We start from the raw sequence: 19,724 nt of genomic DNA, 5'->3' as shown, positions 1-19,724 counted from the left end.
GGGGTGCCCCACAGGTCCTGCACTGGGACACAGGGACCCTGGGAGAGAAAGGGACCCTGGGGCTAGGGGCTCACCGATGAACCTGACAGCCTCCAGCCGCAGGGGCTCCTGCGGGCTCCGCAGGTAGGTCTGGCTCTGCCGCAGGTAGTACGTGGCCCTGCTCCTCTTCCTGGCCAGCTGGAGAGAAGGGTGCAGAGTTGGCATAGAGGTGGCCCCCCCACTGGGCCATCCCTCCACCAAGGACCACCCTTCTTCTCCCCAGCAGGACATGCCCAGCTCTCCGCTCTCCGCATTGGGGTTCGGAGGGAGCAGAGGGCTCCCAGGCAATGCTAGGGTGCCATCCTGGTGGCGGGGTCCCCTTTGGGACCCCGGAGGCGAGGACAGCCTGGAGCAGAGCCTGTTCCAGGAGGGTGCATGCAGCTGTGGGGACGCTGCCCTTGGTCCCCTCTGCTGGGCACGGGCCAGGGCTTAGCCAGGGCAGATCCCAGGGGTGTTCGGGCTATGCTTACCAAGCACTCGCAGATCCTCCAGGCCTGCGCCGTCTCGGCCAGTTGCGCCAGCTGCCCCCACTCCAGGAACTGGCCAGCGCTGCGGAGGGCTTCCTGGGAGGCCTGGTGAGCAGCACAGATGCTACCACCACCATGGGGGGCACAGGACCCTGTGTCCTCCCTCCTGGTGGGGCTCAGAGCCTGTCCTGGCCCATGCAGGGAAGACGCACCAGCTGGGGACTGATGCTGCCAGCAGGTTCAGCACCCCAGGGGAAGAGAAGGGCAGCCACCCTTTCTGGCTGGAAGCCTGTCGGGCCTTCAGCGTTTCAGCTTTGGTGGCCCCAGGCTGCTGCGGAGCCGTAGTCCAGCCTCTGGGGCTGCAGGGCCCATGCCAGGGGCTGTGTGGAGGGAGCTGGGTGGGAAAGGGACCCACCTCCCCATCCACCAGGCAGCAGGAGGAAAAAGGCAGCAGTGGGCAGGGAGGGGGGCTCTGCCTGTTCCTAGGGACTCAACAAGCTAGACCTCACAGTGCAGTGTCAGCATTGCCCTCCCCAAAGGACCAGTCAGGTTGGGAATCCCACCTTGGCCACACTCTTGTCCTGGTCATGCAGGTGAAAGAGCAGCGGCAGCAGGCTGTCCCACACCTTCTTCTTCATCTTCTTCTTTTCAGCACCCACCACGAGCCCCATGGCAATTTGGAAGAGATGGATGGAAAGCTCCCGCACCGTGTCCAGCTCCTGGGGGAAGAGGGGAGGAGGACCTCAGCCACAAGCCCATGGCAAGCAAGGGGCTGACATGGAGACAGACATCCCCAAAATGGCTGCAGGCAGCCCTGCTCCAAAAGGGAGCGAGCTGCGGCATTCAGATGGTCTGCCCAGGGAGACTGGGGTCTCCGGGGCTGAGGGCCAGAGAGGGAGACCCTGCAGAAGGCTGGAGGATGCTGCCAGAGCAGGGTGTGCATTGGTGGGGCTCAGCACGCCTGCTGCCATCCTGCCACCACTGTCCCCCGCTGCGGCAGGGAGGCCGAGCCGGAGTGAGTCCTTGGTGGGGGGTTTGTGACACAGCACGGAGCCACCAAGGGCGGCAATGGGGTCTGGGGACTGCAGGGCAAAGCATCCCCCTGCAGAGCACAGGGGCTGCAGCGGGAGGCGTGAATGGAGGTGCCCAGGAAGGGGGACATGGGGCTCTCCCCCAGCCTTACATTGTTGAAAAGCAGCAGGAGCTTTTCAGCCAGTGCCAGGGCAGTGAGGCTGAGTCTCTTCCCCTCCAGCAGCCGGAGCATGTTGCCAAGCACGGGCAGGGCCGCGGCGCTGGCATCACTGTCATCATCCAGCAGCTGGTCCATAACGTACGGCAGCAGGATAAGGGCTTTCCTTTCCTGTGTGAGACATGCCACCTCCTTTTTGTAAAGGAGCCACCGATCACAGGGGTGAAAACCCTCTCCACGAACACCGGCCTCCCCACTGGGTTCTCTGCAGGCAGTGCAGGTTACGAGGGCAAGGTCCCGGCAGACAGGGCTCACCAGCACGCCCATGGGAAGAGCAGGGCACAGAGGGGGAGGACAGACAGCACTGGCTCCTTGCCAGCCCTTCGGCTGCCCCCTTCTCCACCAGACCCCCCTGGATAGGCTGGTGGGTGACTGGCGCTGCCTGGAAATCTGCCCAAGCTGCCAGCAGCCCCTGCCATGGCTGCTGTGTTTCACCCGGGGGCTCAACACCTCACGGCCAGGCCCTGCAGACCCCACGCTCAGGCCGGTTGCTCTGCCGCCAGCATCCCTGCTGGGACGTGCTGGCAGTGGGAGCCCGTTCCCGTCAGCACTGCTGCTTCTCTCCTTGGCATGGCACAGCCATGGGGCAGAGGGCCGGGGAGGCAGGAGAGCTGGCAGCAGCCAGCACAGCCCACAATGCCCAGGAAAGCCTGAGCTGCCACGTTACCCACTGTTCCACCCTGGGCTGCTGTCCCGGCTGCCCCCTACTCACTGTGTCAGGCCTCTCGGTGAGCCTGAGGATGGCCCTGAGCACCAGGCTGGGCATCCCCAGGCACTGGCTCTGCAGATAAATGGGGAAGATTTCCAGGGCACGGACCAGCTCTTCACTGATGTTGGTAAAGTCCAGCATCTGAAACACAGGCAGTGGGAGCTGGTGAGGTGTGGTGCTGGCTCCAACCATCAGCTCAGGACAAGGACGCAGGGCAAGACCAAGCCCAGACGGAGAGAGGCAGCAGGGATTGCAGAGAGTCCCCGTGCCCCACACCACAGCACATTGCTTGCTCATCTGCTCCTCCATGGTACCAACCAGAGCCCACCCACTGCCCCAGCTTTCCCCACAGTGGTGGGCATGGGAGAACCGAGCATCGGGGGGAGCTTGGAGTGGTGCCATCAGGCTCACCTCAATGAAGAAGACCATAGCGACCATCTCCCAGGTGGGGTCCTCTGTCCTGAGGAGCTCTGCCAGATGCCAGAAGATGGTGGAGCACAGGGGACTTGGCATCTTCATCATCTCCCTGATGGGGAAGGAGGCACTGTCAGGCCTGAGCCAGGCAGGCACATCTTTTGGGGGTTTGCACCAGCCTGGACATCGCCAGTCTGTACCACTTTCTCCGAGTAATGGAGACCCCGCTGCCATCAGCCCCAAGGGAGGGGGCGGCATGGGGTACCCTGTCCCCAAGGAGCAGGGAGAAGGGGCTCTCACCTGGCGATAATGCGCACTCCCATGAGGTGGGTCTGGGAGCTGAGCAGGTTGTCCCAGCCACCCTGCGCCTCGATGGCCAGTACCTGGCTCTCAAAGCCCATGCTGCAGAGCAGCACTTTCATGGACTGCACCGCAGACCTGCACAAGGAGAAATGCTTAGCTCCCTCCCTGGCTTGGCTCCGGGTGGCTGGCAGGGATGAGAGGAAAGGGATGGAGCACCTGACGGGAGTGAGCTGATCCTGTCGGTGCTCCGTCCAGAAGATGTGCACTTCCTGCAGCGTCAGCTCCGTGGCGAATGACACTTGGAAAAGCAGCGCCAGGAAAAGCTGGGGGAAAATTGCCTCCACCTGCCACAGGCAGACAGACTGCAGCAGGATCTCGCTTATCGCCCTGGTTGCCTGCAGAAGACACCCAGACGCTGAGATGTCCCCTCACCCCTGGGGAGGTCAAGCCTTGGGGCTGGCAGGGAAGAGGAGCAGGGGCCCCGGACAGCTGAGATCAGCCCCGGAGGTCAGCAAGGCTTCGTCCAGCAACTCACAGCCAGGGAGAGGATGCGTGGGTTGTCCTTGATGGAGGTGGAGGTCTTGCGCAGTGACTGGTTCATCAGCAAGCTGAGCAGCTCCCTCAGCACCTTCTCCGCAGCCTGGGGCTCAGACATCATCGCCCTCCACATGGCCATGGCGACACTGCAGGGACACGGGGCTCTGTCAGCAGGGACACCCCAGAGGATGGCCGGGCTGAAATCCCTCGGGAGGGTCTTGGGGCCCCTCTTCTAGTGTGAGAGGAGCCCCCAAAGGCTGGTGGTCCCCTTACCGGGTGCACATCGGGGAGCACTGCAGCAGGCTGGCCACCACCTCTCTGGGGTGTTTGCCCATAAGCACCAGCAGGGCCCTGTCCAGGCTCTTGCGGGCTACCACCGCCCTGACGGAGGGCCGGCTTCTGTAGATGGCCCACACGACGTTCAGCACCTGGAGGGGAGACACAGGTGGGAGTGGGGATGTCAGCATGGTGAGCGCGGCCACTTCCCCAGCTCCCACTGGGAGCTGCTTCCGTTCCTAGTGCGGTATGCCAGCTCGAGACGGCGTCAGTGCTAGCCAGGCACAGAGCCAGGGGAGGAACAGTCCCCCACTGGGCTGGAGCATCAGCTGTGCCACCCATGGGCTATTCACCTGCGCCGGCTGGAAGGCACGGTCCGCCACAAGGACATCCACCATGTGGGCAGCCAGCCTGATGCTGTAGGCGCTTGGGTGTCTCAAGCTCTTGATAGCCATGAGGATGATGTCTGCCTGGTCAGAGGACTGGAGGTATTTTGTGAACATCTGCAGGATGAAGGAGAGGAGGGGAGATTTGTTGCCTAGAGCATCACCCAGAGCATCTTGACTGTGCAGTGAGAGCGGGACACAGAGCCAGGCTGCGCTGGGGAGGAGACTGATGGTGGGCATCAGGGTCCCGCAGGGGACTGAAGCTCCCTGAGGGCCTTTGCCTAGCCCCTGCTCAGGAACAGCGTGAGCCCCTGTCATCCCCAGGCATCGGGTGTCCCTTCACTCACACTGAGCCAAAGGCACTTCTTACCAAGAAGATTTTGCGGGCATGGCTGGTTTTCAAAAGCTGCCAGGGCTGCATTGCTTGCCAGTCCTCCTGGAGCTGCAGCTGCTCTGTGCCATGCAGCCAGGGCCACCTGCCTGGGGAGGAGCAAAAACGGGGTGTTTAGAGAGAGGGTGCAGAAGTGGAAGTGCAGTCTGAGAGCACTGGGCAGAAAAGTTGCTGGCAAAGAAAAAGGGCACCAGACAGGTCCAGGGAGCAGATACCCAGGGAGGGTCCAGGGCTATTGTGAGCGGGGGCAAGGCAAAACGACTTTTCAGACTGCAGGCGGGCAGGCAGGTTGGATAAGGCTTTCTCTCGACAAGGAGAGTGGCCCCTGACTGCCCATGCCTGGGGGATCCAGCCCGACACAGCTTGTCTTACTTCTCTGCTGCAGGACAAACGTGTGCAGGTGATAGAGAGCTTCTGCAGCCTCATGACGCGTCCCCTTGTCCTTGCAGGTGCAACAGAGGGTGAGGTGCCCCACCAGCTTCCCCAGCATCACAAACTGATGTGTCTTGGAGCACTGATGCCTGAGGACTGTGGCTTGTGCAAAGCAGGGGCAGACCTGGGGGAAGAGAGGCAGTGTGAGCACAAGGTGAGCCCCAGCTGCTCCCAGAGCAGCTAGGCAGCAGCCAAGAGCAGGGCAGGGCTGCCGGACCCAGGTTCCTGCCTGTGCCCGGGGCAGCCCTGCCCTGCCCTGCCCTGGGAGAGAGCATGGACAGGACAGGGGCAGGGCAAAGACCCCTGCTCCCAACCTGCTGGCTGGGTGCCCAGCTTCCCTGGGAGGTGCCGGGGCTCAGGGGCACAGGGACAGGGCACTGGGGCTGCCCAGACCAGGAGCTCGGTACCTGCGGCAGGGAGTAGGTGGTGATGAAGTTCACCAGCCTGGCGATCCGTGCCATGGCCCTCTCCTGCACCTCTGCCAGCTGGGAATTGGTGAAGGGCAGCAGCAGCTGGGAGGAGAAAAGCTGCTGGTGTGCCAGGGAGGTGGCATGGCACAGCATGGCACAGCCAGGCTTGCTCTGGGGCAGTGCCTGGGATGGGGCATGTGTCCTTCTTGCCCCTCACAGCAACCTGCTGCGGGCAGGCAGGTCACCGCATCCCGCTTCTTCTGCTGCCTCTGCTGCCTTCCATTCACTCCCCACCAAAAAACATCCCTCTGCCTCCCACCCAAGGACTGCAAGGCTTTGGGGTGACCACCTCACTGGGGACCTGTGGTGGGGGCTCTGGGATATGGCCCATGGTGAAGCTAGAGGGGGAAAGCCCCAGGGCTGGGCTCCCCTTGCCAGACAGGCAGGTCCATCTGGGAGGCAGTGTTGGGGAGGACGGGCAGCGGGCAAGGCTGCAGAGGTGGCGTGGGCTGGGGCAGGAGAAGGGGCTCTGGCGGGAGCCAGGAGGCAGGGGGGTGGGTGGGGGGCATGGCTGGTAAGGAGAGACATTCCCTGCCCCCCTCCTTGCACCAGGTGCTGGGGGTGGGCACCGCTCAAGCCAGGGGTCACTGCCCATGGGGACCCTGTGCCAAGGCCAGACCTGCAAGATGTTCTGCAGCTCCACGATGCCGAGGGTGCCGGCACTGCGTACCAGCACCTGCAGCATGCTGTCCATCGTGGCCAGGGTCTGTGAGGGGGACAGAGTCTTGGGGGCAGCCCTGGAAGCCTGGCAGGGGACGGCCATGGCCCTGCGGTGCCCAGGAAGGGGCCTCGCAGCCAGGGAACTCCCCATGGTTCACCCCCTGGCACACCTTGGAGTAGAGTGAAGCATCAGGGCCCTGAGTGTCCTCCTGAGGAGGCAGGTGGAAGATGTTGCAGAAGCAGGCATACAGGAGGCTGTTCTTCTTCTCCTGCAGAAGCAGCCCCGCTCTGCTGCGGGGACAGAGGAGGAGGCAGACCCTGGGCTTAGAGACCTGAGCTGAGCCCCATGCCATGGGGGACACCTCAACCCTCCATGACACTGGCACTTGCCTTTGCGGGGAAAACCCTGTGGCACCCCCTGCCCTGTTCTCTGCCTCCCTCTCAGACCCAGGACTGGGGATGCCCCCCACCTGGGACCGGTGCCATCGGGGCCACCAAGCTGGGGGCTGGGGCAGGTACCTCATGGAGATGATGGCCAGCATGGCTTGCTGCTGCACCATAATGCCCTGGGGGCCAGCGGGCTCCTCTTGCAGCAGCACCTGGGGAGCACAGCAGCGTGGGACAGCTCAGGATGGGGCAGTTTCCTTCGCCCAGCAAGAGCCTGTGGGGCTGGCAGAGCCCAGGTGCCCCCATCCTGGCACCCCCTCCCCACCCAGCACCCAGTGGTCCCAAGCCCCATGGCTGGAAGGGCTGTGCCCGTCACAGAGCCACAGGCTGGCCAAGGGACCTGCAAACATCCAGCCAGGCCACCCAGGTGGCTTTGGAGCATCTCCGAGGATGGAGACCTGGAGCAGTGCTCATCCGCAACCCCCCTGCCTGGCCAAGCTCTCATCTGCCCCCGGGGCTGTGTCGCTGCCTGCTGCCCCTGCCCCTGCCCCTGCCTCAGCCTGACTGGCCGCCCCCTCACCTCGATGGTCTCCACCACCTCCGGCTGGCAGAAGTAAAGCATGTCCCACACAGTGGAGTCCACGCTGGTGGTGCTGCAGACGGTGCAGATGGAGGCCAGAAACCTCAGCTTCTGGGCCTCTTGCTGCCAGCCAGGGAGGAGACAGACAGACAGACAGTGTCAGGGGGGAGAGACAGCCAGGTGGGGGGCCCAGCACAGCCCCCAGCACCTTCTGAGCATGGGACAGGGGCCGAAAGACAGGCTGGGAGACACGGGCACAGCCTCATAGAAGTGGCCACGGATACCTTTGGTCTGCTCCTGAGGAAGGCTCGAATGATGTCCAGGGTATTGTCTTCCTCCCTGGGCAAAGCCAAGGCAGAGCAGCACAGATCTGGACAAGAGAGAGCAGGGAGGGCTGGGGGGCAAGCAGCAGGGAAAACCCAAGCCCTCTGCCCAGCTCCCAGGGATGCCACAAGCCCTTGCTCAAGGCTGGGACACTGTGTGCCCCAGGAGAGAGGGTGTGATGCTGGAGGGCAGCACAGGGAGGGGGCCCTGGTGTGGTCTGGTAAGGGATGCGCTGGCACCAGGGCACAGGGAGAGTCCCTGTCCCAGGAATGCCGTAACAGAGCTCCCTTCCTGGCCACTGCGCTGTGGGAGCTCTGATGCCAGTCTGGCTGGGGGATGTGAGCCTGGCCCAGGACAAGGCAGGGCACGGTGGGCAGCCCCCTGCTCCACAGCACCCGCACACTCACCCGCCTGCAGCAGCCAGACCTTGCATATCTCATCGGGCTGTGGCCCGGAGCTGGGAGCCGGAGCAGCTCCATCCTTCTCCTCCCAGGCCCGCCTAACGCGGCCTGGGGGTCTCTCCGCCATCCTGCAGGAGGGAGGGAGGAAAGGGGTGAGGAGGACCCCCTGCCACCCCAGGGGTGGTGGGAGCAGAGGTGGCTGTGCTCAGGGGCTCCTCGCTCCCATCCTGTCCCAACACTGTCCTCCCAGACACTGCGGGAGCAGGGCTGGCTGTGCTCAGGGGCTCCTCGCTCCCATCCTGTCCCAACACTGTCCTCCCAGACACTGCAGGAGCAGGGCTGGCTGACACAGGGTGTCGCAAAGTACCCCAATGTCACTCCCCTAAGCCCAGTTTTACGCCCGGTATCCCTACCCGGTGTTCCGGGTTAGAACTGGTTCCCCCACGGTACTCTGGGGTTGGAACGGAACCCTTTGTGATGCGCCAGAGTACACCAGCTGTCCCTACGGGCGCGCTGGATTGGACCCGGCCTCCCTACCTGACCCTACAGGGTAGGCCTGGTATCCCTACCTGATGCTCCGTGGTAAGCCTGGCACCCCTACCCGATGTTCCGGGGTAGTACCGGTACCCCCACTGGTACTCTGCAGTAGTATCGGTACACCCACCGGTACTCCGGGGTAGTACCTGAACCCTTGCTGGTTCACTGGGGTACACCTGCTGACATTACGGGCGTGTGAAGTTACACTGGACATTCCTACCTGACCCTCCGGCTTAGGCCTAGTATCCCTACCTGATGCTCTGCGGTGTCCAGGGTATTGTCTTCCTCCCTGGGCAAAGCCAAGGCAGAGCAGCACAGATCTGGCCAAGAGAGAGCAGGGAGGGCTGGGGGGCAAGCAGCAGGGAAAACCCGAGCCCTCTGCCCAGCTCCCAGGGATGCCACAAGCCCTTGCTCAAGGCTGGGACACTGGTGTCCCCTGTGTGCCCCAGGAGAGAGGGTGTGATGCTGGAGGGCAGCACAGGGAGGGGGCCCTGGTGTGGTCTGGTAAGAGATGCGCTGGCACCAGGGCACAGGGAGAGTCCCTGTCCCAGGAACGCCGTAACAGAGCTACCTTCCCGGCCACTGCGCTGTGGGAGCTCTGATGCCAGTCTGGCTGGGGGATATTGTGATGTGTTGACCCTGGCTGAACACCAGGTGCCCACCAAAGCCATTCTATCAGTCCCCCATCCTCAGCTAGACAGGGGAGAGAAAATATAACAAAAGGCTTACAGGTCGAGATAAGGACAGGAGAGATCATTCACTATTACCGTCACGGGCAAAACAGACTCAATTTGGGAAAATTAACTCAATTTATTACAAATCACCAGAGTAAGGTAATGAGAAATAAAACAAAATCTCAGAATACCTTCCCACCACCCCTCTCTTCTTCCCAGGCACAACTTCACTCCCGGATTTCACCACCAAGCCCCCCCAGCGGCACAGGGGGACAGGGATGGGGGTAATGGTCATCACACGTTATTTTCTGCCACTTCACCTCCTCAGGGCGAGGGCTGATCACACTCTTCCCCTGCTCCAGCGTGGGGTCCCACCCACGGGAGACAGTCCTCCATGAATTCCTCTAATGTGGGCCATTCCCACAGGCTGCAGTTCTTCACGAACTGCTCCAGCATGGGTCCCATCCACGGTGTGCAGTCCTTCAGGAGCACAGACTGCTCCCGCGTGGGTCCCCCACGGGGTCACAAGTCCTGCCAGAAAACCTGCTCCGTGGGCTCCTCTCTCCACAGATCCACAGGTCCTGCCAGGAACCTGCTCCAGCGCGGGGTTCCCACGGGGTCACAGCCTCCTTCGGGAACCCACCTGCTCCGGCGTGGGGTCCTCCACGGGCTAGAGGTGGTTATCTGCTCCACTGTGGACCTCCCTGGACTGCAGGGGGACAGCCTGCCTCACCAGGGTCTTCACCACGGGCTGCAGGGGAATCTTCGCTCCGGCGCCTGGAGCATCTCCTCCCCCTCCTTCTTCACTGACCTTGGTGTCCGCAGGCTTGTTTCTCTTACATGTTCTCAATCCTCACTCCGGTGGCAGTTTTCCCCGTCCCAACTTTTTTTCCTTCTTAAAAATGTTATCACAGAGGCGTTACCACTATCACTGATGGGCTCGGCCTTGGCCGGCGGCGGGTCTTAGAGCCGGCTGGTATGGGCTCGCTCTCTCTCGAACACAGGGGAAGCTTCCAGCAGCTTCTTACAGAAGCCACCCCTGTAACCACACCCCCCCCCCCCTCCCGCCGCTACCAAAACCTTGCCAGACAAAACCAATACAGATGTGAGCCTGGCACAGGACAAGGCAGGGCAGGGTGGGGAGCCCCCTGCTCCACAGCACCCGCACACTCACCTGCCCGCAGCAGCTGGACCTTGGACATCTCATGGGGCTTTGGCCTGGATCTGGGAGCCGGGGCAGCTCCATCTTTCTCCTCCCAGGCCCACCTAACGCGGCCAGGGGGTCTCTCCGCCATCCTGCAGGAGGGAGGGAGGAAAGGGGTGAGGAGGACCCCCTGCCACCCCAGGGGTGGTGGGGGCAGAGGTGGCTGTGCTCAGGGGCTCCTCGCTCCCATCCTGTCCCAACACTGTCCTCCCAGACACTGCGGGAGCAGGGCTGGCTGCCACAGTGTCGCAAAGTACCCCAATGTCACTCCCCTAAGCCCCCTGATCCCCCCTCCCCAGAAGCCCTCTGGCTGCCCCGGAGCACATGGACCCCTCCTCGCCCTGGGGGGACGGGACTGGCTCCCTCTTCCTCCTCCTCCCGCTATGGGGCTGGGGTTTGTCTGTATGGGGGCATCCCCCTTGTCGCAGACACCCCTCTGTCCTCTGTCCCTTCCCTCCCAGGGCCTGGTGCCACCCCCACCTATGGCCAGGCCGAGCCGGGGAGCAGCCCCCAGCCCCTCAGGCACGCCGAGGCTCTTCCCTCGTCCTCACGAGGCGCAGGACAAGGCCCGCCGGGCTCCCCTCGCTCGAAGGCAGGTGGGCACACCGGGACACCAGAGGCCTTCCTGTGCGCTCAGCCACAGCGATCTGCGACCGTTGGGGTCTGCTGGCTTGCCCTGGTTACGGCTGCCGCGGCAGGCGGCAGGGTTCCATCGGCCGTTCGCTGGCACGAGGGAGGGGGGGAGTCCCCCCTCCCCCCCTCCCCGGGGCCTACGCCCCCGCTGGGCTCAGCCCGGGCCTGCTGGGTCGTCTGAGCGGGCGCGGGGGCCCGGGCCGGGGTGCTGGGGGACGCGCTACGCCCGGGGTGGTGGGGCCGGGAGCGAGGTGGCGTGGGCACAGAGGGGTCGGTGCGTTGGGACGGGCGGGAGGTGAGGCGAGAGGCCGGTGGGCAGCGGGAGGCTGCGGGTCGGGCCGTTGCGGCGAGCTCGGCCCGGCGGCGGGGAGCAGGGCGGACGGCGGCCCGGCGCAACGCGCCTGCGCGCAAGGGTGTGGCGTGAGGGGACGCGGCCTCCGGCCGCCAGGGGGCGCGGTTCGGGCGCCGAGCAGTGGCGGCGGCGGAAGTGAAGGCTCGACGGCGGAAGCGGCGCCGGCAGCGGCGGCGGCGGGGCCGGCAGGTGGGTACGTGCGGGAAGGGGACGGGAACGGGAACGGGGGAGCGGGGGAAGAAGGAAGGAAGGAAGGAAGGAAGGAAGGAAGGAAGGAAGGAAGGGGGAAAGGGGAGGGGGAGAGGGGTCCGGTGATGGGTCAGGGATGGGGTCGATGATGGGGTCAGGGATGGGGTCAGGGATGGGTCCAGTGATGGAGTCAGGGATGGGGTCAATGATGGGCTCAGTGCTGGGGTCAATGATAGGCTCAGGGATGGGGTCAATGATGGGCTCAGGGATGGAGTCAGGGATGGGGTCAATGATGGGCTCAGTGCTGGGGTCAGTGATAGGCTCAGGGATGGGGTCAATGATGGGCTCAGTGATGGAGTCAGGGATGGGGTCAATGATGAGTCCAGGGATGGGTCCAGGGATGGGGTCAGTGCTGGGGTCAATGATAGGCTCAGGGATGGAGTCAGGGATGGGGTCAATGATGAGTCCAGGGATGGGTCCAGGGATGGGGTCAATGATGGGCTTAGTGCTGGGGTCAGTGATGGGCTCAGTGACGGGTCAGGGATGGTCAGTGAGGGGCTGGGGGCCACTTGTCTGGGAGGTCCAGCCATGGGGTGGGCGCAGTGATCAGCTGGGTGGTGCCGTTCAGGTTTGTGCACCGTGTGCGGGTGTAGCGTGGTTCGGAGTGATGGGGGCGTGCAGGCAGGGTGGGCTGCGCTGTGCAGGGGTGCAGTCTGTTTTGGGTGCTGGGGGAGGTGCCCTGGACAGACGTGTCATTCATGCTGGGGAAGCAGAACCAGGCGCCGCGGTCGGCCGCGAGCCTGGGCTGCTTCCTGCCGCGCTGCTGTGCAGGCACTGACAGCGCGGGAGCCGGCAGCAGCAGGCAGGGTGAGTGTGAGCAGAGTGAGCGGCGGGAGCAGCGGACAGGGCGAGAGGTGGGCAGGGTGATTGCAGGCAGGGTGAGCAGCAGGCAGAGTGGGCAGCCCCATGCCCCTGGGCAGGGCCTGGAGAGGGCCAGGCATAGGGAGGAACCAGGCACCCGGGTGGTTGAAGCTTGGTGCAGTACTGCAGGCAGAAGCGGCAGGAGGGCAGGCATGAGGGGGACTTCCCTCTCCACTGGGGCCCCCCCTCCAAGTACAGAGGGGTGCTGGTGGGGTCCCAGCATGGGTTTGCTGGAGAGATGGAAGGAAAAGCATCACCCACCTGGGGGTGCTGATGGGGCCTCGGGGAGCTGCCTGGCCTCCAAAGCAGGGAATGCAGGCTGGGCTGGGAGCTGGGGGCCTTGGTGCTGGGGGGGTGACTTTTGGGGGCACCCTGAAGGGGGGGGGGGCAGGGCCAGGGCCAGGCCCTCCCCCCACCACAGAGGGAAGCAGGGCAGTTTGCTCAACCACAGCTGGTGAGCCGGTGCAGCGGTTCCTCCTGCGCTCTGCCTGCGGCTTCTCCTTCGCAAGGGGAACGGCTGCCATGCTGGGAGAAGGTTCCCTGCCGCTCACCAGTTGTGGCAGGGTCCTGACCCCTCAGAGGCCAGCAGGGCCTCCCCTGAGCCCTCGCACTGGCACGGCATGGCTGGGGTCTGCTCAGCTCCACGGCACTGCAGCCCTCTTTTGCAGGCCGGGGATACATGTGTGATGAGCTGGCTGCTCTCAGGCAGGTGCCCAGGTGGCAGGAGCTGGTGGCAGGCCTGGGGAGGGGGCAAGGCCAGCTCTGTGCCTCCTGCCCCTGCCCCTCTGCTGGCTCGGCAGTGCCAGACCTGCCCACAGGTCCCACAGCACGGGCACCTGGAACTGGAACCACGCGCCGCTTCCTTGCCGTGGTGCTGTCGTTTGACCTCGGACCTGCCGCTAACCCCTGCAAACCCATCTGGCCGTGCTGCTGGGGAGCCATGTCTGCGCCGGGGCGACACACGTAGCCTGTCCCCTGCAGCCTCTAAGCTGTGGCCTACTTGGTCTCCTGTCAGTGAGAAGAATGGGCTCCATGTCGGAGGAACTCAGCCTGGTCCCTCTGCACCGGAGGCCGGAGCTGCTGGAGGCCTGCGCCAAGCTGCTGGGCGAGGAGTGGGGGAAGAGCCGGGCGTCGCGGCTCCACACGCTCCAGCGCTCCTCGGATGCCTTCCCCATCTGCCTGCTGCTGCTGCGGAGCCGGGGCCCCACCGAGGCCCTCGCCACCCGGGAGGGTCCCTGCCAGCTCGTGGGCCATGTCCGGCTCTCCCGCGTGGCTGGCCATCCCCGTGACCTTTTCGTGGAGAGTGTGGTGGTGGCCCGGGCGCTGCGGGGCCAGGGCTACGGGCGGCAGCTGATGGAGGCCACCGAACGGTGGGCCCGGGCCCGGGGCTTCAGCTGCCTTCGTCTTACTACCCACGACAAGCAGCATTTCTATGCCCACCTGGGCTTCGTCCTGGGTGAGCCGGTGCAGAGCGTGGCCTTCCTCAGCCCTGCCATACCCGCTGAGGTGCTGCGGCTCTTCTCCGCCCCTCCTGGCACTGCCACTGCCACCCCCACCAGGCCAAGGGTGTCCTCTGCCCCCCCTCCTCCCCTCCCGCCCCCCGCCGCTCCCCCACCGCCCCCCCCACCAACCGTGATCTGGGCAAGGGGAGTCCTGGCCGAGAGCAGCGGGCAGAGCCTCCTGGAGACCCCCCACCGCGACGCCAAAGGGCTGCCCATCTTCTGGATGAAGAAGGACATCTGAGGGGCCGGGGCCCCGAGCTGGTGATTAAAAGCAGTGCGGGCAGGGGCTGCCTGCCCCAGTGCTGCCTGACTGCCTGCCGTTCTTCGGGGCTGACGCCAGCTCTCCCAGCCTTCCTGGTTTGCCCTGGTCCCATTGCCAGGGTGGGTGCTGGCGGGGATGCGGATCCCACACCCTGCCCTGTCTGGGCACACTGGATCCACTCTCGCCCGGCCCCCAGCTCACCTGGCCAGAGCCCTGGAACCACCAGCATGGCAGTGAGCTGGGCCCACATCGGGCTCTGGGGTTGGGACTGGTCCCAGGAGCACTGCCCGGTCCCACCAGTGTCTCGTCCACCCAGAGGGCTTGCTGTTGGGCAGCTGGGGCTGACAGCATGCCGTGTCCGCCAGCGTGGCTGCCACTGTCCCCACTGAGCAGCCTGGGGAAACCGAGGCACACGACAGCCGGAGGGGCATCAGGGGGAGGAGGCCGCAGGAGGGTGAGGTGGGCTGCAGGGTCCCCTGCACTGCACCGTGAGGGGGCAGGCGGCCAGGGCCCCCCTCCCCCCCGAGGCAGCTGACAGCAGCGAGGGCCGGAGGCACAGGAGCAGGAAGGTCAGGGAGAGCGGCTGGGCCCCGTGCCGGGGGATTAGCACTGTCCTTGCTGTGTCACGCGGCCCCCGGGCCCATCTCCGGCCTAATCCTCTTGCCCCGGGCAGCTGACCCACCCCATCCCTGCCCGGCCTGGGGGAACAGAGCTGCCCCTTTGGCTCCACCACACCTCTCGGGGGGACTCTGTCCCTCAGCAGGGCACCCAGCCTGGCTAGGCCCTGCTACAAAAGGGGGAAGAAGGGGTCACGGTGCCCCCGCTACGGGGAGGGCTAGGAGCCAGCAGGGAAACTGAGGCACCGGGGTCGGCAACTTGCAGTGCCACACCAGAGCCGTGCCATGGCTGTGGTGGTGCAGGCAGGGGCTCTGCGCACCGGGGCGCAGCAGGCAGAGGTGCCCGCTGGTGGCACTGAGGCACGAGGTGCCTGAAACCCTCAATTTGCTGAGTCCCATGGGATTTTGGGGTGGACAGCACGTGCCTGTGGGGCAGCCTGGCCCCTGTGGTTGATCCTAGCCCACCACGTGCCAGGGTGGCAGTGCCAGCACAGCCGGGGTGCCCACTGCGCCCTGCCGCTTCACCCCTGCCACTCTCTTTTCCCCGCAGGGTGCCGGCCCTGCAGGCAGCCGGCGACACAGGATGGTGATGCTGGCGCTGGTGCTCTGGGCCTGCCTGGCGCTGGGCACAGTTGGTGGGGAAAGCCCAGCACCGGAGCCCCTGGCGGGTGGCCAGCCCTTCACTGTGGTGTGGAACATCCCCACCGGCCGCTGCCAGCGCCGCTTCGGCGTTGGGCTCCCCCTCAGTGACTACGGCATCGTGGAGAACCAGGATGGCCGCTTCACCGGCCAGAACATCACCATCTTCTACAAGAACAAGTTTGGGCTGTACCCCTACCTGTCACGGCAGGGTGTCCCCCGCAATGGGGGCATCCCCCAGCGGGTCCCACTCGGCGCCCACCTCGCCAGGGTGGCCGGGGACATCCGCCTCCTCCTGCAACACGCTTTCCGCGGCCTGGCCGTGGTGGACTGGGAGGAGTGGAGGCCCCTCTGGGCCCAGAACTGGGGGGCCAAGCGGATCTACCGGGTGGCCTCGGAGCAGTGGGTGCGGGACCAGCACGGCCTCCTGCCAGCACGGCGGCGGCTCCGGCTGGCCCGGTGGGAGTTTGAGCAGGCGGCGCAGACTCTGATGGAGGAGACCCTGCTGCTGGGACGGGCCCTGCGCCCGAGGGGGCTCTGGGGTTTCTACCGCTTCCCTGACTGCCTCAATGGCAACTGGGCCAAGGAGGCCAACTACACCGGGCAGTGCCGGCCGGCGGAGGTGCAGCGCAACAACCGTCTGGGCTGGCTCTGGGCCGCCTCAGCAGCCCTCTACCCCAGCATCTACTTGCCACCGGCGCTGCCGCCCGCCCTGCGCCGCCGCTACGTGCACCACCGGCTGCGCGAGGCCCTGCGCGTGGCCGCCTTCGGGGCCGACGGCCTCCTGCCCGTGGTCGCCTACTCCCGCCTCTCCTTCCGCCGCTCGCCCAGATTCCTGGAGCTGGTAAGCACCGCAGGGCCAGGGCTGGCAGCAAGGTGTGCTGGGGGTCCTGCTTGGCACTGGGACGCGGCCTGTGCCCCCCAGCCCGGTCATGTCTCTTTCTCTCCCTGGCAGGCTGACCTGGTGCACACCATCGGCGAGAGCGCGGCGCTGGGTGCGGCCGGACTCGTGCTCTGGGGAGACCTGTCGTACTCCCGCTCGGCTGTGAGTACGGCCCGTTGCTGCACTGCAGCTGGCACATGGCGGGCAGCAGGAGGTGGCGTGGGCATGGGGTGTACAGGACAGCCACATCTCCTGTGCCCCCGGGGAGGGGTGGCCGGAGGGACCCCAGTGCCGAGGCAGGTTCTCACTGGTGCTTCCCCCCCCGCAGGAGAGCTGTGCCAGCCTGCGCCACTACCTCACATCCACCCTGGGTCCCTACGTGGCCAACGTGATGGCAGCAGCCCGGGAGTGCAGCTACAGGCAGTGCCATGGGCACGGGCGCTGCGTGCGCCGGCAGCCCCACGACCTGGGCAGCCTCCTGCACCTTGGCCCCAGCGCCAGCCCGCCGGCCTCTTTCCGCTGCCACTGCTACCGCGGCTGGACCGGCGAGGGCTGTGCCCAGCGGGTCCAGACTGGCCCTGCTTCCTCCTGCCTGGCACCCACCCACGCTCATGGCCTCTACGGGCAGAATGATCTCCCGCCCTCCGACACCTGCCTGCCACGGGGCACGTGGGGCTGGTGACAGGGGCCAGGGACCGCCATGGTCCCCTACCCTAGCAGTGCTGCTGCCTGGTGCTTCCTATGGTCTCATTAACTTAAATAAATCCTCCTGACACAGCTGGCATAGTCCTTGTGGGCAAAACCGGGGGGGCTCCCTGGTGCCCCCAGGCTGGGCACAATTGCTGTTGCTGCTGAGAGGCAGCGGAGACCCCAGTTTGGCTCTGGATGGGCCCACTGGTGTCTCGGTTTCCCTGCACGGGCTCTGCCCTGATGCCACGGGGAGCTGGCAGCCCCTTTTTCCTTGAAGGAGGGGCATGGGGCACTGCCACAGGCTGCTATCCCTTTGCCACGCTGGCACCATGCTGCCGGCAGCCCTGACTGCACCGCTGGGCCCCCCTCCCCATGGCTATTTTTATCCACCCCCCCAACCGTGTTTCTCACTGTCCTATTTTAAGCGGCGCAGTTGGCGCACTGGGAACCCAGTGCCTGGCTCCCAGGGGCCCCACACTGCCTCGCTGCCCACTCACGCTGCCCGGGCACAGGGAGCCATGCCCAGGGAGGCTGGAGAAGGTAGGCTGGGGAGCGGGCTGGGGGCTGGCGGGGGCCTTGGCACCCTGGGGGGGACTGGGTGGCACAAGGCCGTGGGGTTGGGATGGAAGCAGCGGCCAAATGCTGCACTCTGCTGCAGGGGCTGCAGGCAGAGATGCCTGCCTGGGGAAGAAGGGGGTCCTGGAGGGCTGCAGGCACAGGGCAGCAGGGTTTGGGGAGGGGGGCAGGTACCTGGCTGGCACAGCCCCCTGCACCAAACCTACAGGACCAGCCATGACCCCAGGCAGGGGGGAGCGGATGCAGGGGAGATGGGGGTACCCATGGGCCAGTCCCCAGCCAAAGGCAGAGACCTGGGGAGGGTCCGGCAGGACCCTGGGCACCAGCTGAGGCCCCCCAGCCCTGACGCCTGCCAACCCGGCTGGCGGCGTGCACCGCCCCGCCGGCAGCGGCACGGCGCCACGCTGCCCTGCGACACGCCACTGACCCCGGGAGGGATTGGGAGTGGGCACAGTGCCACCCTGCCCTGCTCTGCCGCAGGCACAGCGCCTGGGCCCTGCCCGCTGCTCAAAAATGCGCAAACACCCCCAAAAAAAGCCTTTTCTTCTACCCCAGTGCAGGTATGGTTGCTTCCCTAGATGGTGCTGGAGCCATGCCTACTTCCAAAAAGCCTCCTTGCTCCCACGGGGAATGTGTCCACCTGGAAGGTGGGCACCAGGATCCCCTGGCACAGCATGCACCCCACATCTCCATCCGTGCACCCCTAAGCAGCGCATGAGCATGGTGCCCACAGGGCAAGCCAAACCATGCCGCAGGCTGGAGCTGGCACTGTCCTGCCCCTGCCCCACCAGCTCCCAGCTGGCCCGGGGGAGCCCCAGCCAGCCCCGAGGTGCCGTGGCTACCTGGGGCCCGGCGGGGTGGCACATTCCTGCCCCCAAGCCAGGGCCAGATTCCAGCCCCACTAACGAGGCTCTGGGATCGTGGCCACCAGGCAACCACTAACCGCTCTGATGACAGCACTGGGGCCGGGGCGGGGGGGCACAGCCAGCGCTCGCCCGCCCGCAGCCACAGGGCTGTGCCAAGGGAACACCGGTGTTGGCTGCCTGCCCCGGCACAGCACAGGGCTGGCATCAAAGCTGGGGTCACCTCTGGGAGGGGTCTGGTCCCCATAGGGGTGCCCGCGGCAGGCAGGGGCTGCCGGCAGGGCCCACGCTCACCCTCTGCCTCCGCTCCCAGCAGACAGCATGGGAAGGGCCGAGGGTGCCGCGCCGGCAGAGCCCGGGGACCCCGACGGCAGCGAGACGGGAGCCATCAGCCTGCGCCCCGTGGAGTCCATCAGCGACCTGCACTGGGCCTCGGGCGGGCAGAAGGGGGCCGAGGGTGAGAGCGGGGCGAGGAGGGGCCGTGCCAGCCCTGGCCGTGCCGGCGGCTGGGCTCTGACCTCTTCTCTCCCCTGCCCGCAGGCAACGGCCCGGCTCCCTCCAGCAGCCTGCGCAGGCCCCCGCCTCGCCCCGTGCCCCCCGGCCCCCCGCCGCTCCTGCCCACCCTGCGACCTGTGCCCGCCGCCAGCCCCTGCCCCTGCCTCAGCCCCAGCCACCCCCTGCTCCTGGCCCTGCTGGGGCTCCTGGCACTGGCGAGCCTGGTCCTGGCCACGCTGGCCATCTACCTGAGTGGTACGTGGCGCTGGACAGGGCGGGGGGCCTGGGGGGGTGCTGTGGGAAGGCCAGGCCACCCGTCCCCAGCGCGTCCCTGTCCTCTCCCCGCAGTCCTGCAGAGCCAGTCGGTGCGGGCGCTGGCCCAGTGGCTGGAGAGCCAGGAGGACGCCATGCGCCAGCTGCGGGCAGCCAGCGGGCAGCTCTGGGCTCGCCTCAACGCCAGCGCCGAGCCCGGTGGGCACCGGTGAGCCGCTCCCAGCTCTGCCTCGGGCACCAGGCCACCATGGGAAGAGGCACCAAAGGGTGGGAGGGGGAAGCAGACAGCCCTACCAGCTCCCAGTCTTGCTCGGACCTGGCAGCATCACCCCACGGGGCACAGGGGGTGGCGGAGGCAATCCTGGCCCCTGCCCCAGGCTGTGAGAGAA

At 65.9% G+C, this 19,724-nt stretch overlaps 2 protein-coding genes and 1 long non-coding RNA gene across 6 annotated transcripts; 2 read left to right on the top strand and 1 right to left on the bottom strand.

The window, feature by feature from the left end:
• Positions 1–8,063: 8,063 nt before the first annotated feature.
• Positions 8,064–8,415, bottom strand: LOC126049890 (uncharacterized). The gene is made up of 2 exons (XR_007509329.1): positions 8,374–8,415; positions 8,064–8,301 (listed from the first exon to the last, which is right to left on the bottom strand). It is a non-coding gene; the product is annotated as an uncharacterized LOC126049890 (long non-coding RNA).
• Positions 8,416–9,073: 658 nt separating this feature from the next.
• NAA80 (N-alpha-acetyltransferase 80, NatH catalytic subunit) lies at positions 9,074–14,279 on the top strand. The gene is made up of 3 exons (XM_049827046.1): positions 9,074–9,081; positions 10,947–11,614; positions 13,551–14,279. Exons 1-3 carry the CDS (start codon positions 9,074–9,076, stop codon positions 14,276–14,278), a joined length of 1,404 nt encoding a protein of 467 aa, XP_049683003.1. The 3' UTR covers position 14,279.
• Positions 11,590–19,528, top strand: HYAL3 (hyaluronidase 3). 4 transcript variants are annotated; one of them, XM_049827004.1, is made up of 5 exons: positions 11,590–11,614; positions 15,467–16,399; positions 16,511–16,600; positions 16,767–17,668; positions 18,884–18,970. In XM_049827004.1, exons 2-4 carry the CDS (start codon positions 15,500–15,502, stop codon positions 17,118–17,120), a joined length of 1,344 nt encoding a protein of 447 aa, XP_049682961.1. In that variant the 5' UTR covers positions 11,590–11,614; positions 15,467–15,499; the 3' UTR covers positions 17,121–17,668; positions 18,884–18,970. The 4 variants fall into 4 exon arrangements, with proteins under 4 accessions (XP_049682961.1, XP_049682960.1, XP_049682963.1 ...); XM_049827006.1 differs by lacking the exons at positions 11,590–11,614; positions 16,767–17,668 and adding exons at positions 19,108–19,317; positions 19,411–19,505 and having other exon boundaries at positions 15,500–16,399; positions 16,511–16,604; positions 18,888–19,024; XM_049827003.1 differs by lacking the exon at positions 11,590–11,614 and having other exon boundaries at positions 14,299–16,399; positions 18,881–18,957.
• Positions 19,529–19,724: the final 196 nt, after the last annotated feature.

Source organism: Accipiter gentilis, chromosome 23, assembly GCF_929443795.1.
Source record: "Accipiter gentilis chromosome 23, bAccGen1.1, whole genome shotgun sequence".
Taxonomy (NCBI): domain Eukaryota; kingdom Metazoa; phylum Chordata; class Aves; order Accipitriformes; family Accipitridae; genus Astur; species Astur gentilis.
Note: the sequence above shows the minus strand (reverse complement) of the source record. Positions and strands in the feature narration are given on the sequence as shown.

Coding starts and splice junctions, on each gene's coding strand:
- NAA80 (XM_049827046.1), top strand. Junction 11,615..13,550: donor GGCGGCGGCGGGGCCGGCAG/GTGGGTACGTGC, acceptor GTCTCCTGTCAG/TGAGAAGAATGGGCTCCATG.
- HYAL3 (XM_049827004.1), top strand. CDS start 15,500: ATGGTGATGCTGGCGCTGGTGCTCTGGGCCTGCCTGGCGCTGGGCACA. Junction 16,400..16,510: donor CGCCCAGATTCCTGGAGCTG/GTAAGCACCGCA, acceptor TCTCCCTGGCAG/GCTGACCTGGTGCACACCAT. Junction 16,601..16,766: donor TGTCGTACTCCCGCTCGGCT/GTGAGTACGGCC, acceptor CCCCCCCCGCAG/GAGAGCTGTGCCAGCCTGCG.